We start from the raw sequence: 16,719 nt of genomic DNA on the forward strand, positions 1-16,719 counted from the left end.
TACAAGCAGGGAAGAAGGAGAAGGACACAGGGCAGGCTTACCTATACAGTCTTAACTTATGACCCCGGACAAACAGACACACTCACATGGGATGGTAGCTGGTAGGGGGGAAGGTCCAGGCAGATGTCCAGGCTCCTCGTCCGGTCCCGACTCGTGCCGTGGTGGTGATGGACAAAGGCAGCAGGCCGGCAGCGCGCCGCGTGTCGTTGACCGCGAGCGGACGTTACATATATCGGGGGGACTGGGATGCGGCGTACGTAATAAACGTATTTCGTGCCAAACGCTCTCTCTCTCTCTCCCGATCAATGTTCGTATCAAAAAGGGCAGTTTGTAGCAAAGGGCAATCAGCGCCGCTCAATAACTCCTCGCGCCGTCCGTGCAAAAGGAGTCAGCCGAATGATGTCCTGTAGAGTGTAACGATGGTCCCCTGCGCAGTCCGTAAAAGGGCTTGGCGCTCGCGCTTATATAACGCGCTTTCAGATCACTACGCGCTCCACAAAGGCTCATCAGCCCGGGTTGGCTGGTCGGGGCTTACCGGCTCCGCCTTTGACGGCTCGTTGACAAGCCACACCTTGTTCTTGGCGCTCTGCCCCCTTCTTCCTCGAGCTTGACCGCATGGTTAATGGCGGCGCTTGGGCGGAAGCTCAGCGAGGCAGCGAACGCTGCTAACACAAGGCGCGTAATAGAATTGGGAGAGAGACGTTGGCAAAATGGCCAGAATGGATTGGGACCTATTATTATTTAATTGATGCAACGCAGATTCACCTATTGGGAACACAGCCTTAACTAGACGCATAATAAGGAAATAACTGAGATTTCTAAGGTGACCTACGTGTTGCTGTGGCCTATCTATGGGTGCTACTTTTGACCTTTTAATGACGAGAATTATTTACAAGTATTTACACAAGTGAGGGTTCTAAAACCACAACAATATGAAGCAAAAGAGGAACCTTGAAATGCAAACCAAATGCAATACCTTTGGAGTGCAAGATTCAAGTTGTGTCTCCACCAACGAGGAAGTTTCATGAAGCTATCCACAGAGGCTGAAAAGTCAACAAAAGAGTTCAATGAACAAAGCCTTTCATCTAGGGCTGTCAGCCGAGACCGGGACGAAATCCCGGCGGTTTCGGCTTTCGAGACGGTCTCGGGACGGTCCCGAGATAAATTGATTGACGCAATTTCTCGGTAAAAAAATCCCGGTTAAAATTCCAACTTCTTGCAGATATTTTCCACAATAGAGGCATTTATTGAGCCTTGCTTTCATTACTCTGCTTCTGCACAAGCATCATTTTTCGCAAGTGCAGCTGAACTGACACAAACGATGATAGATAAAGTAAACTCACTGTTCCAGGATTTTCCCCTTGTCAACAAACAATGCACTGCAAACGAATCCGAATTCCGAATCCGGATCTTCACCAACATCTAATCATGTCGTCCTTGTCACACACGCTGCATCTCCACAAAATTTCGTCCGAATCCGTCCACAACCTTTTGAGATATTGTGTTCACAAACAAACGGACAAACAGACAGGAGTGAAAACATAACCTCCATCTACCTTTGGTGGCGGAGGTAACGACATCAGGATGAAGGTCACAATGAAAATCCGCCGCATCGCGGCTTCATTTAATCCGTCGAATCCTTCCGCTGTATCACTCCGCCTCGCCCCGCCCCGCTGCGGTCACGTGTCCGTCCTTGGAGACGAGTTACAGGATGTGGTTGCTATGGTCTTTTGCACATTAATATCGAGGGACTCGCTCGAGGCTCCGTGATTGGAGGGACGATGTTTATTTAGATTAAAAACACGTTTATAATGGATTATTCAACACACAATGTATTAATACAAGTACAATACATTATGTAGTTTTATGAAGATGAGTTTTTGATGAACGTTTATGTTTAATTGCAACGCTAAATCTATAAATTGTAAGAATCCCTCGGGGTTTGGTTTGACGGTTTGAATGTGAAAGTATTTTGGTTATCTTATCTCCACTTTAGGCCTGATAAGTTGATTACGTTTACTTTAGTCACAGAGTCAAAATAAGGAGGGGGGGGGGGGGTGATCACTACACCGCCTGCTATAATTTACTAGCAGAAGTACCCGGCATTGCCGGGCGGGGGAGGGGAGGGGAACGGGGGGGGGGGGGGGGGGGGGGAGCGAGCCCCTTGGCGATCACAACTCACAAAATGATAATGAAACTCCAACCTGGACTCGAATATGCCTGGGCAGAAACATTTTCTCCCTCTCTCTGACATTCCGAGCAAGAAATTACACGACAATACAAACTGTAATGAGATAACCCGGTCCCATCGGTGGCCGATCATCTGCATGTAGGCGGTGTATTTTATTTCATCCCGGTAAATGGAAGCTAAGTCGGAATTTAAGTACTCAACATCAGAAATGAATTTTTTTCATTGTTGTTTATATATTGTAATGAAATTCCATTATTTTTGAAGCCTTATTATTTATTTATTTTATTTTATTTTTTTTTAATTTTTTTTTTTTTTTTTTTTACTTTGCCGGGAACCGAGCCGATCCGAGATCCCGTTATGAAAATTGAAAATTTATCGAGACGGTTCCGAGACGGGATTTTGAATCTAGCTAACAGCACTACTTTCATCCAATAAGAAAATTTTCTTTAATCAAATCAGACTATTTGACCATGTTTGGGTTTTTATTGAACATCTTGTGGTTATTGTTATGTTATTAGGTTAGGGATTTATACAATTTAGCTTATAGGGACAAATTGAACTCTATAAACAGTTTTGGATGTTATTTTATAATAACTATTGACTATTCAAGATGCATGTATTTGTGACAGTTGTGGTTTGGGCTCATTTCTGTGGACACTACAAACAATTGTGATCTTATATTTATGAAATAACAAGAAGAAAAAGACATAAAATGTCATATTCTCTGACGTGGTTTTAGTAACTTTGCTGTACGGAGTTAAAGGCTGTCAGTCGCCCATTTTTTGTCAGATGACAAAACAAAGTATTCTGCATATGCATACTCATGTACTGTGCTTGTGCCAAATCTGAACAAAATAGGACCATACATTTTCAAGAAATGGTTGGGGACATGTTTAAACAAAATTACCGCCAGTCGACCATCTTGGATCTGATCTCGAAAGAAAATGACATGCATATGTGAGCTATAATTCATTATCTGTGTGACAAGTTTGTGCAAAATCGGTCTATACCTCTCAAAGATATGGTTGCGGGCGCACGGACGGACGAGACCAAATCCATAAGCCCCTGTTTCAGACCAAGTCCAGCCGGGGCTAATAATGTAGACTGCTAAGCAATGTGTGAAGATTAAGTGAAACCTAGGTTGCTATTATAATTTGAATTTTGGCAAAAGCACAAGGTAAGAATATAGATTAGTTAGAACTAGCAACCAGTATTTGTTCTTTTTATTCATCATACACAATTTGGTGTCTGTCTGACCACAATACATTCCGTCGTTACTTATCCAATCTCCACCAAACTTGACAGGAAGACTAGGGGTCACACGATGGAGGTTGTAGCGACTTCATTTGCCCCCTCCCCAAAGGGGTTTTGCCACTTTGGCGAAATCTGTGTTAAGGTGTATATCCGTGTTAAAATAGCTAATTGTGGCGTTTTTCCAAGGCCGCTTTTAAAAACAAAAGTAACTTGAACAGCACTCAGTAGAACGCATACATCCATTAGGCTGAACAGTTAACGTTTTGTATCCCACTTTTGTGAGACCCTGGTGTTGGGCTAGCGGCTAGGGTGCCGGCTTAGGATCCTAGGATCCTGGGTTCGAATCCCGGTCGATCGCTGAATTAACGCCAGGGGGGTTGACTCAGCCTGTCATCCTTCCGAGGTCGGCTAATTGAGTACCAGTTCACTGGTAATTCCCTGTTTGTCGTTAAAGGCGGCAAAAAGGGTTGGCGTCAGGAAGGGCATCCGGCCGTAAAACATTGCTTCAAAAAGGGGACCGAAAAACAACAACAGCCACGGTTCCCGAAAAAGGCCAACCTCCCGCTTTGCGGGGAAAAATGGCCTCTAAAGGTGGTTTTATTTTTAGTTTTATCCCACTAATGGAATCCCACTAAACTAATGGATCCTGTTCCGACCCTGAACCAAAATGGAATCAATTCTTCCTTGTCGCACACACAACCTGTCCACCAAGTTTCGTCTGAATCCGTCCATAACTTTTACAGCTATTGTCTATATGTCTTTTTTGGCCCGATCTCTCAATGGTCAAGAATCGCTTTTATAAATTCTAGCATCCGGTTCCAGATCTTCACCAAAATCAAATCATTTCATCCTTGTTACATAACCAACCCCTCCACTAAATTCCATCTATGTCCTGAATCCGTCCACAGCTTTTTGAGATATCCTGTTCACAAACAGACAAACAGACAGATGGGTGAAAACATAACCTCCGTCCACCTTTGGTGGTTGAGGTAAAAACACGATTGATAATAGTAGCATAATATTAATGTTATAACAAAACAATATTAATAATAATATCCCCTCTCCCTAAAGGGTTTTTTCCTCCTTGGACAAACACCGTGTTAATACATGACATGACCAAAAGTATGTGGACACCCGTCCATCACACATCTCATTCCAAAATCTAATTAATATGGAGTTGGTCCCCTCCCCCCCCCCCCCTCCCCTTTGCTGCTATAACAGCCTCCACTCTTCTGGGAAGGCTTTCCACTGGATGTTGGAACATTGCTGTGGGGATTTGCTTCCATTCAGCTACAAGAGCATTAGTGAGGTTGGACACTGATGTTGGGCGATTAGGCCTGGCTTGCAGTCGGTGTTCCAATTCATCGCGAAGGTGTTCGATGGGGTTGAGGTCAGGGCTCTGTGCAGGCCAGTCAAGTTCTTGCACACCGATCTCGACAAACCATTTCTGTATGGACCTCGCTTTGTGCACGGGGGCATTGTCATGCTGAAACAGGAAAGGGCCTTCCCCAAACTGTTGCCACAAAGTTGGAAGCTCACAATTGTCTAGAATGTCATTGTATGCTGTAGCGTTAAGATTTCCCTTCACTGGAACCAAGGGGCCTAGCCCGAACCATGAAAAACAGCTCCAGACCATTATTCCTCCTCCACCAAACTTTACAGTTGGCACTATGCATTCGGGCAGGTAGCGTTCTTCTGGCCTCCGCCAAACACAGATACATCCGTCGGACTGCCAGATGGTGAAGCTCGATTCATCACTCCAGAGAACACGTTTCCACTGCTCCAGAGTCCAATGGCGGCGAGCTTTACACCACTCCAGCCGACGCTCGGCATTGCGCATGGTGATATTAGGCTTGTGTGTGACTGCTCGGCCATGGAAACCCATTTCATGAAGCTCCGGACAAGCAGTCGTTGTGCTGACGTTGCTTCTAGAGGCAGTTTGGAACTCGATAGTGAGTGTTGCAACCGAGGACAGACGATTTTATACGCATTATGTGCTTCACCACTTGGCAGTCCCGTTTTGTGAGCTTGTGTGACCTACCACTTCACGGCTGAGCTGTTGTTGCTCCGAGACATTTCCACTTCACAATAACAGCACTTACAGTTGCCCGGGGCAGCTCTAGCAGGGCAGAAATTTGACGAACTGACTTGTTGGAAAGGTGGCATCCGATGACGGTGCCACGTTGAAAGTCACTGAGCTTTTCAGTATTGTCCATTCTACTGCCAATGTTTGTCTATGGAGATTGCATAGCTGTGTGCTTGATTATATATACCTGTTAGCAAAGGGTGTGGCTGAAATGGCCGAATCCAATAATTTGAAGGGGTGTCCACATACTTTTGGTCATGTGTTGTATGTATAGATAGCTTATAATAGCGTTTTCTGGGGGGACACCTACCTGAAGTTAAAAAAAACAAACCACAAACAAAACCACAAATTATAAACCACAAACATGTATGATTACCTTTTTAAACAGTTGCTACTGCTGTTAACCATGAAACTAAAAGGGAGGAAACGACATTTTTGAGGCATTCTATGCTTTTTGCGTCCCCCACAGACTAACGGACCCGAGCCAATATCTACTGTAATCTATATACCGCAGAGAGAATAATACCATGATCTTACCTGCCGATCCCTTAAGGAGTGGTTGTAGTAGTTCACCAAAATGTGGTGAAGTACTCGAGACATGGAAACTAAACATCCTGATAATTATGCTTGTATCGTGTTTGTAACACTACAGGTTTTCCCATACCTCCAATGCTTTGTTTTATCCCCAAAAAAAATTGGGGGAGGGGAAGCAAAAGCACTCAAATGCAGAAAAATGATTCCTATGATTAAAATTTTCAGGGGTGCATGCCCATTTGGGGTCCACATGGTAGCACTTCATGCTACATCATAGGCTTACTTTTTTTCTTTTTTTTTGAAATTTGTCATTCACATCCATGAATCATGTTTTTATTGATTAAATTTTTTATTCCTCAACCTCAGAAGTTCCACTGAAATTATTCTTGTACATTTAAACTCTGAAAAATAGTTTAGGTTTTGCAGTTCCACAAGTATGCTGCATCTCATAAACGTTTTGTATTTTAACTCAAGGAGGAGATTTGTCAAGTTGTCATTTTGTTTTGAAAATATTTTGGGGGATAAGCTCATAATGATGATTATGATATTTTATTTCTTTCTGCTCCTGTGTGATTCCAGTGGTGGTTTCAACTGTGGTGGTTCATGACTGTCACTATGCTGCTTTTTCTAGGATTTGAGGTGCAGGAGGAGGGATACTTGGCACGAATCCTAGTTGATGAGGGCTCACGTGATGTACCGCTGGGCACCCCGTTGTGCGTTTTGGTGCAACGTACGGAGGACATCGCAGCTTTCAAGGACTACGTGGATACTGATGGGCCTCAGCTTCTTTCCACCGGACTCCCAACTCCTGCACCAATCGCTCCATCAGCTGTTTCTGCCCCTCCACCACCATCTGTGCCAGCTGCTCAGGTACACTGTATTGAAATTGGATTCAGCCATTTACCAATCAATTGGCAATTGTTATACTGTACTTTTGAGTTTCACATCATGCAGTATCTTGGTCACAGATGTAACTCCGAGGATTGAAATGTATAAACAACTTGTACTATCTATTTTGGTCGAGGCCCGAGGTGAATTCCAGACATGGTCTGGGCTATTGAGAGAATACGACCCCATCCTGTGGATACATGATGCCATGTAGCATGCCGGGTGTTAACCTGTAGCTGCCCTAGCAATAGATGTTTGTGTCAAAATAATGCCACTGCAGCATGCCTATTTGGTGCCAATTCCCCATCTGAATGTTGACACCTGGTGACAGGGTCTCAGGGTACACTGATATGGGCGAGAGAGGATGAGCTGACAAGTATGAGTGTTGACCTGGATCTCCCTCGATGATCGCTAGAGGCTGGCTGCAGGCATTAGGGTCAACCAATGCCAACACGGTGATTTAGCCTCACACTCCTGCAGTCTCCGAAGGAAATCTTGCTTTCGAGACCAGACGATTATATGAGCCAGTGCTGGACAGGGGTTGAGTGCAACAAACCCCAAATTGGCTGATCCAAGGAATGATTCATAAATGAATAACTTAAAATTGATGTGTTAATGTTGAGAAACCTACACCCAGGAATTTATATGTGAATGCATGTCAGTGGCTCACAATTTGAGCAATTATTTAAATATAATTGTAAAAAAAATCCCTATAATTCTGGACTTTTGAAACACCCTGTATAAATTAATATATATCGGCCTGTATTAGCTATTGGTAAAACCTAACAATAAATGCAACATAATTAACGATTTTATTTATATATATATATATTATATATATTGTTACGGACCGCGGATTAGGATGTTATTTACCGAGCGGTGGTATTACCGCGGCCGAACAGTTGCTCCCCTTTTCTTCCCTTACACTCACCCGATTCACCCAGACGTTGGCCAAATCGCGCTATGCCAAATCAATGATAGAAAGGACACGACGACTGGGATAGATGAAACGACGCAAGGGGTACAGTTCTCAAGACCTCCGGAGGAGGGTATAATTACAGTGGTGGAGAAAAGGGGGTAGATTACAAGGCAGAGTGAGGTAAAGACACAGAAGAGATGGGCACTTAAATACAATCTTATCTATTCCTGGACAGACTATGGACAAACGGACAAGGTAGACTCACACGGGGATTGATGGCGGGGATGGGCAGGTCGGTCGATGGCACAAGGTGCACCTTGGCTTGGGGACAGGATAAAGCACGGTTCAAAAGATGCAGGGAGGTGTCACAGCGCTCGGAGGTGGTCTTGCTTGCTCCAAGCTCAGCGCGCATCTGACGTCGCCTCCCTCTCACTGCACATGCTCAGCGGGGAGTGACACGCCCTTGGCTGGTTGGTTCCGCCCCAATTGGGGCCGGTCCGCCGCTTCCATTGGGTGCGGGGGTTACCGGGCTCCGCCCTTGACGAGGAGCCGACAGGGAGCCCCTGTTTGGTAACCCCGTCGAGCACATGTCCGATGGCGGCTCGTTGGGAAGGCCTGGTGCCCTCCCACCACTCCTACCAACCAAGCCGGAGTGAGGACGCGCACTCCCTGCGCGCGTTGTTGTTGTTGTTGTTGTTGTTGTTGTTGAAGAGAACTGTGAGGAAGAGCTGCGGGGAGGTATTGGGAGGTCCTAAACTTCCTAACGGTGCCATACAATCACATTCTGGTGCAACGAAGGGTCAGAATTAATGGAAACGAATCCTTAACTGACATAGACTAAGAATAACTAGCAAGATGTCCTATAGTTGTCTTACATGAGATGCGGTGGACCTGGATGCGACATTTAATGGGGGAAATAGGGGGAGGTCGGGTCTACAGAGTGTTGTTTACAGAAAATGGGACTAGGGAATGGGGGATTGGGGAGAGTTGGGAAGTATTGAGGAAATAGGGGAATATTTACAAGCGGATATGGATGGATGCAAATCCCATATCCGCAACAATATATATATATTGTTGTGGATTCGGGGGTTGGCGCTCCCCTTACCAAGAGGGGGTTAATCCCCTTGTCTTTTACACTGGCCGATCCTCCGTTCCTGGAAATTATGACGCTCCTTTGCGGGGTTGATTGGCCAGGGTGATTGGTCAAGATGGACTCCCAAATACCTGCTTACCAATCTCTCCGCAAAGCAGGGAGATAATTTCCGCTCGAACCACGGACAGATGGAAATTGCCGAGCGGTTTAGCAATCCGCGATTCGAGCCGTTAGCAATAGACTAACCCGATTCCGAGCGAGCCAAATCGTGCCACCGGTACTCAATTGAGGAAATCACGAAAGCGATCGGATGAGAGGAAACCAAAGTAAAGGGAGAACAAAGATTTATTAATTACGTACAAGAAAACCCGAAGAGGAAATGAAAGAAGGGCATGTACAAGAGAAGAAGAAGAAGCAGCAGACACCGGGCAATCTTATACACTCTTAATTATCACGCCCAGGACAACACAGACAGACTTACACGAAAGGGGAATAGCAGGAAGGAGGAGAAGGTCCAGGCAGATGGCAGGGGAGGAAGGTCCGGGCAGATGATTCAGGCGTTGAGGTCCCGCTCCAGATTCACGCTCCACTCCGGTCCACGCTTTGGTTCGCGGTGAAACCCGGCAGGCAGTGCGGTTTGTATTGTCGTGGTAGCGGACCGACTCTCTCACCGTCTCTCCCTCTCTCTCGGTGTTCGACTCCTTCTCTCTCCCTGGCTCATCTCTCGAAGTAGTCCCATGCGAACGCTTTTATTACGCCCTCGCGTATCAAGCCGCATGCCTTTTAGGTCCGCCTACCGGTGAACACGCCTCGGCCCTGATTGGTCGCGAGGGTTCACCGGCACCTCCCTTCGTGACACGTTGATGGGGCCACGCCTCGCTCTGACAACTCCTCCCCCTTTTTCTCCAACTTGACCGCGTGGTTAATGGCGTTTGGAGCCAGCGCTGAGGCGGCTGCGACTGGCAGAGGCGCGTAATACAATTCGGCCAGCTGCAAAATGAACGGGATTGAACAAGGGGCCTAGGTTATTTGATTAATGCAACGCAGAGTCAAACTATTGGAAACAGAGCCTTACCTGAAACACATACTAATGAAATATCTGAAGAAGGTCCTATGGTGTCCTACGTGTTGCAAAATGGACTAGCTAGGGTGCGACCTTTGACCTTTGGAAGATGGGGATATTTACAGGGAATTATTTACAAGGCTTATTATTTTACAAGTGAAGGTTCTAAAAACCGTAACAATATATATATATATACTGTTGCGGATCTCGAATGTCGTGTCTCCCCTTATCAAGGGGGGGTTAATCCCCTTGTCCTTTTATCTGGCCGACGCGAGTCCTGGAAGTTATACGTTCCTTCCGGTCGGTATTAGGTAGGGTTATTGGTCGACTTAGTCCTAATACCTAATTACTAACACTGACTGTGAAGCAAGGAAATAACTCCTGCCCGAACCACGGCGTTAGTGGACACGCCGAGCGAAGCGAGCCGCGATTCGGGCCGTTAACAATGACTAGACCCGATTATGGCGGTTCCGATCGTGCCACGTTTACCCAATTGGAGAAAAGACTGATGCGATCGGATGGAGAGGAAACCAAGAGAATAGGAAGAACAAAGCAATTTATTAACAATTTACAAGAAAGAAGAAGAGGAAACGAAAGAAATGTACAGGATAGGAAGAGGAAGAAGAAGCACACAGGGCAGCCTTAAACAGTCTTATTCTTAATACCCCAGGACAAACGGGCCCGTCTCACATACACACTCACACGGGGATTGTAGATGGTTGATTGTCACCAGCGCGTCCTGGCTCCGGTCCAGCGGACGAAACCCGGCAGGCAGCTCCGCGTGTAGTGGAACGCGAACGGACAATTATATAACGGGGGGAAGGCTGGTGTCCTCGCTGCGTATGTAATAAGTGCACACTCGTGCCAAACGCCCCCTCTCTCCAATGTCCTGCTTTAGCACCAGGTTCCAACAAGAGTCCTTTCACAAGCGCGCTTCCAACAAGCTCTTTCAACACCAATGCTTCTCATCCATAAGTCCTGGACAGTCCTCAAATGTGCACTCCGTATAAGTCCTTCTCAATGCGCATTTCCAACCAGTCCTGATACTCGCGAGTTCTCGGGGTAGGTTCTGTCACAATCAGTGCGCTTCCTTGCAGTCCTCTTTAACAAGCGCGCCTCCAACAAGTCCTGGACAGTCCTCTTTAATGCCAACCTTCCAATGAGTCCTCTTTAACGAGCGTGCCTCCAACAAGTCCTGGACAGTCCTCCTTTAATCAGCGCCAGCGAGTAAGTCCTGTGAAAGGGCTTTGCGTTCGCGCTTTTATAACTCAAGCAGTGATCGCTCCACGAGCCCAAAAGCCACGCCTATCAGGCGATCTTACCTCAGCCCTGGTTGGCTGGTCAAGGCTTACCGGCCATGCCATGATGGTGGGTTGACATGGCCACACCTTGTTCCTGGCGCTCCGCCCCCTTTCTCGGGCCTCACCTCGTGGTTTATGGCAGCGTTTGGGCGAGCTCAAGCTCAAGGGCAGCGAAGGCTGCTGGTTTGGGCGGAAGCCCAAACTGGACCTGACGGCATCAGCCCACGGGTCCTAAAATCCTGTTCTGCCGCTCTTTCACTCCCTCTCTCTGTTCTCTTCACCCTCTCTTTTGCTCAAGGTCATCTTCCATCTGCTTGGAAATCTGCCAACATCACCGCTTTGCACAAAAAAGGTGCAAAAACAGATCCCAGCAACTACAGACCAATCAGCCTTCTCCCAATTATCAGCAAAGTCATGGAATCCATCATTGCTTCAGATATGAAATCTTTCCTCTTCTCCAATGGCTTGATCTCTGATCATCAATTTGGTTTCAGACCTGGTCCCTCTACTCTGGACATGCTGCTTCTGCTTTCTCAACAATGGATGGAGGTCCTCAATGCCAAACAGGAAATTAGAGCAGTCTCCCTTGACATATCACGTGCCTTCGATACGGTCTGGCACCCCGCTCTGCTCAGCAAACTCTCCTCTTTTGGTATCCATGGAAATCTCCACGCATGGCTGGCGGACTTCCTCTCTAGTCGTAGTCAACGTGTGGCCCTGAATGGGTTTCTCTCATCTTCTCTTCCTGTTCAGGCTGGAGTTCCCCAAGGCAGTGTTCTGGGCCCTGTGCTTTTTCTGGTCTTCATCAATGATCTCTCTGACTCTCTTGAAAATTCTCTCTATCTCTTTGCTGATGACTCTACTCTCTGTCGCTCCATTCTTCCATTCCATGTGGCTCCATTCTTCCATTCCAGATCGGCAGTCTGCAGCCTCCTCACTCTCTGCAGACCTGGACAAAATCACAGACTGCGCAAACAAGTGGAACATGTCTTTCAATCCTGACAAATCTCACACTTATGATGTCTCTCCGAAAAGACCGACTGGACAACCCTCCCATCCACTTTCTGAATAATCCTCTCCAAGAAGTTCTGTCACTCAAGCTTTTGGGTCTCACTATCTGCCATGATCTTTCCTGGGAAAACCACATTTCAAATCTGGCCTCCAAAGCCAGTCGCCGACTGGGCATCCTCCGTCGTGCGAAGCCCTTCCTTGGCACACCTGAGCTCCTCACCACATAGAAGGCTTTCATCCGCAGCTCAATGGAATACTGCTCTCCCCTCTGGGCCCGTGCTCCTGCCTAACACCTAGCTCGTCTTCACGCTGTTGAAACCAAAGCATTCAGAATCATTGGAATCTCCCGCGATGAAGCTAACTCCAAGGGCCTCTCACTCACTCACCGCAGGCAGGTTGGTGGTCTTTCCATCTTCTACCGACTCCTCTCTGACCTTGCCCCCCTAGCTCTCTCTGGGCACTGTCCCGCAAATATTCCTACAGGTCGCACAAGATCTGCCTGCAACCCTCTTATGGTTAAACTGCCAAAAATCAAGACTCTCTGCTCACCTTCACTCCTTCATTCCTCTTTTCTCCCGCCTCTGGAACAAACTCCCTCACTCTCTTCAATCCCACTCCACCCTCCAGGTCTTTAAAACAGCTGTTCACCACCATCTCTTATCTTCCCCCATCCAGAACCTTGATCTTTTCTACCCCCGCTAATTTCACCCCAATTCCGCTATTTTGAAATACCAACTTCTGTCCTGGAAGTCCTTGGTGTCCTTGTGTTTTATACTTCTCCCTTCCCCCCCCCCCCCCCTTCCCACGCCTCCTCCCCCCAAGCCCTCTCCCTTCCACACTTCTCCCTGCTCTCAAATGTTGTGTTTGTGTGCTTCCCCTTCTCTCCCCATCTTGTCTTCCGCTCCCTCTTTTTATATATTTTGTTTGTCTGGTTGATTTGTTTGTGAAGTAAATGTTAGCTCTTTCACGAGCCTCGATTCAGTATACAAAAACAACAAAAAAGAAAAAAGAAAAAAAAAAGCCCAGCGAGGTTGCACACGTCGCTGGCCTTAAAGGGCGAGGGCGATGGCTAGCGCTTAATGGCGTCGCCTGGAGAGGGAGGCTGACAAAATGAATGGAATGGGGACCTACTCCTTATTTGATTGACACAACGCAGATTCAACTATTGGAAACACTGCCTTATCTATACACATACTAATGAAATAACTGAGATCCTATGGTGACCTACGTGTTGCTTGTGGCCTATCTACGGGGTGCTACCTTTAACCTTTAATAATGTCATATTTACAATTGTGGGTTCTCAAAACCGCAACAATACACACACAGGGTGGCCCAGAAACCCTGGGCACATTTTGAAGAACGATACCTACAACAAACAACTACGTCTATTATTGTTTTTTGGTGCAAAACAAAACACGATCACTCGTAAATGGATGTGACTGCTTCAACACGCACAGGCATCACCTGATACGCAACAGGGTGAGGCGCATCACGTGATATGGATTGGGGTCAGCTTTGCTCACTGTGCTGCATGCGTTTGTCTTTGCATTAGTTCAGTTCATTGTGAATTAGATGCCCTAATATGACAGAGAATATCGAGATACAGAAAATGCACGCTGTACACTTGTATTCTCTATCTGGAAATTTGGCTTAAGTTCACAGACAACTTGTCAAAGAATGTGGCGCCGACACAATTGACAGAAGAACCATCGGCAGAATAAACAAGCAGTTTGATGAAACCGGCAGCATTCTTTCAAAACAGTCCCCAGGTAGGCCTCGTACTGTTCGAACTGAGGAAAGCAGAGCGGTCATTCAATAACAACTCGACAGTAACACACCATTATCAACTCGTCGTTTATCAAACGTCACCAACATAAGCCGATAATCGATTTGAAGAGCATTAAAAGACCTTAATACGAAACCATACATACCCAGATTAATTCACCAACTATCTGAGGATGATTTTGACAGGTGTGTTGGGGGCATGCAAGACATTGCTTGGGTTAATGTATATGGGCAATGATTTGCAGAACAGGATCTTGTGGTCAGATGAATCCAAGTTTACTTTATCTGGTTCTTTGAATCATCACAACAGCATGATATGGGCAGTAGACAACCCACGATTTACTGTTGAGCACCACATCCTGTATCAAGATAGTGTGTCCGTCTGGGCAGGCATTTCTTCTGGAGGCATTGTTGGACCAATATTTTTCGAAGAAAATGTGAATGCTGCAAATTACCTTCTAATGTTGGAGCAGCATGTATTTCCACTCAATGATGGCCAAATGTGGTTCATGCATGATGGTGCGCCTGCTCATTATGCTGTCAGTGTACGCTAGGCCCTGGATTTGAACTTTACAGACAAACGGATTGGCCATCGTGGTCCATTTGAATGGACGCTGCGGTCTTGTGATTTAACACCCTGTGCTTTCTTCCTTTGGGGTTTCCTCAAACACAATGTGTATGCGAGGAATCCTATGACGCTTAGAGACTTGAAACAATTCATCCATAATGAGACTGCTGCCTTAACGACTGAAACATGCAGAACTGTGTGTCAAGAGTGTTTCGTCATGGCTACAGCTGTGCATAGATAATGAAGGAAATATGTTTCAACATTTGAACTGATATATTTCATGTATATTAGACCTGCGTTCCGCAACCTTTTTAAGCCCAGGACCCAATAAAAAACCCAGGCATCCAGTCACGACCCATCGAACCCCCCCACCCACAAACCGTCACGGAAATATTGATTGCTTATGACGTTAATATCTTGGTAAGGGTTCGGTTCATCATCTTTGTACAGCAGTACAATTCGTAATTGAACAATAAAGGAAAGTGACGACAATCATACCAAACACTGTCTTTATTTTGTTGTTATTTTGTAAGGATCTCCACTACCATGAGGAGAGAGAGAGCGAGAGACCACGCCCCCCTTGAGAATGAGCAGTGACTTCGATCACAGACACCGCCCACTTGATATTATTGTCAGCCAATCAGGCGTAAACTCCCTGCCTTGTTAGCAGCTTCGGAAGAGATGAATCCGCCCCGATGATGAATCCGGATGAAGATTTAATGAAGATGAAGAAGATGATGAAGATGAAGATGAATCTCACAACATTCATTGGCGGTGTAGCTTTAGTGAAATAGAATAAAACTTTAATTATTAAAGTGACACGCCAAGATAAGGTGTTTGAACTTTATTTTAATCTTCATCGTGAATTGATGATGAACTTAAAATGTAACATGAACTGATAAACAAAATAAGAATAACTTTTACTGAAAAAACCCGATATGCATCTGAATTTATGTCCAGGTTCAATGTTCCGTTATCATGAACAACATTAAATAAACAACTTTCACTGATTAAACCCGAAAGTGAAACTTACAAGCCTAATTCAAATGTTCCATTAGCAACATTGTAGATGTGGATTATCCACATCAGTGCGATGGTTGACTTTGCATATTGGCTATGAGATCGTCGATTCGGCTTTGAAGCGGCGACAATGCGATTCTCAGGTTGGCGCACAGGGCCACTGTCTCCAGTTTGTTTCGATACTTGGACTTCAGATATGTCACCGTTGAGAAACCTGCCTCACACATCCACGTCGTCGTGAATGGCATCAGGCACTTTACCACGAGATGTGCAATCTCTGGGTACTCATGAGACACTGTCAGCCAAAACTTTACTAAAGTGTCCTTCCTGAACACTGTCTCAAGTGTACCGTCAGACACGATGTCGATCAAGTCCTCTTTCAATCTGTTGGACAAGTTTCAGCACTGCTGAACGTCGACTGAATAAGGGTCTCGGATCCACTTCTTCTCCACGTGTGGATCAACAGGAAAGTATTCGTCAAATCGTTTGCGCAGGTTCACCAGATGTTCGACGATGACATCCTTAATGTCCACACGTTCCTCAACACTCTTGCTGAGCAGATCATCCAGGTTTTCGAACATGTCAAATTCATCATTGGTCTGTACTCTTTCTTCTCTTCCATAGATCCAGCTTTGACTTGAACGCCACTATCTTGTCATACATTACGAACACGGATTTTGCCTGCTTGTTCGTTTTGCCCTGGAACGATATGTTCAGATTGTTCAACAAGTTGAAGATGTCGGCCATGTATGCCAATGTTGCGATGAATTTGTTGTTTTTGTAGTAGACTGCCAGGTCTGACCTAGCCACCTCCAAGAATGCGAGGAGCTGGTCGCGAAGTTCATACAATCTTGCCAAAGCATCTCCTCTGGAGAGCCAGCGAACAGCTGCAAAATACAGCACCGTGGTGTGTTCTGCATCTTGCTCCTTGCACAGCTCTGCAAACAACCTCAAATTTAGGGTGCTCTTCCTGAGATGGTTGATTGTTTTCACTGCAATGTCCATT

General features: G+C 46.0%; 2 protein-coding genes across 2 annotated transcripts in view; one reads left to right on the forward strand and one right to left on the reverse strand.

The window, feature by feature from the left end:
* Positions 1-16,719, forward strand: part of DLAT (dihydrolipoamide S-acetyltransferase) — a 52,708-nt gene that overhangs the window by 16,400 nt on the left and 19,589 nt on the right. Inside the window, exon 6 of the mRNA XM_068124796.2 lies at positions 6,697-6,935. Coding sequence (XP_067980897.2) covers positions 6,697-6,935 — 239 coding nt within the window. The remainder of the gene's footprint in view (positions 1-6,696; positions 6,936-16,719) is intronic.
* LOC144892969 (SCAN domain-containing protein 3-like) overlaps positions 16,211-16,719 on the reverse strand; it is a 1,999-nt gene continuing 1,490 nt past the window's right edge. The window contains exon 2 of the mRNA XM_078782019.1: positions 16,211-16,719. This exon is cut by the window's right edge and continues 526 nt beyond it. Within this exon, the coding sequence (XP_078638145.1) occupies positions 16,305-16,719 (415 nt within the window). The 3' untranslated portion in view covers positions 16,211-16,304.

Source organism: Myxine glutinosa, chromosome 1, assembly GCF_964187855.1.
Source record: "Myxine glutinosa chromosome 1, kmMyxGlut1.1, whole genome shotgun sequence".
NCBI lineage: Eukaryota > Metazoa > Chordata > Myxini > Myxiniformes > Myxinidae > Myxine > Myxine glutinosa.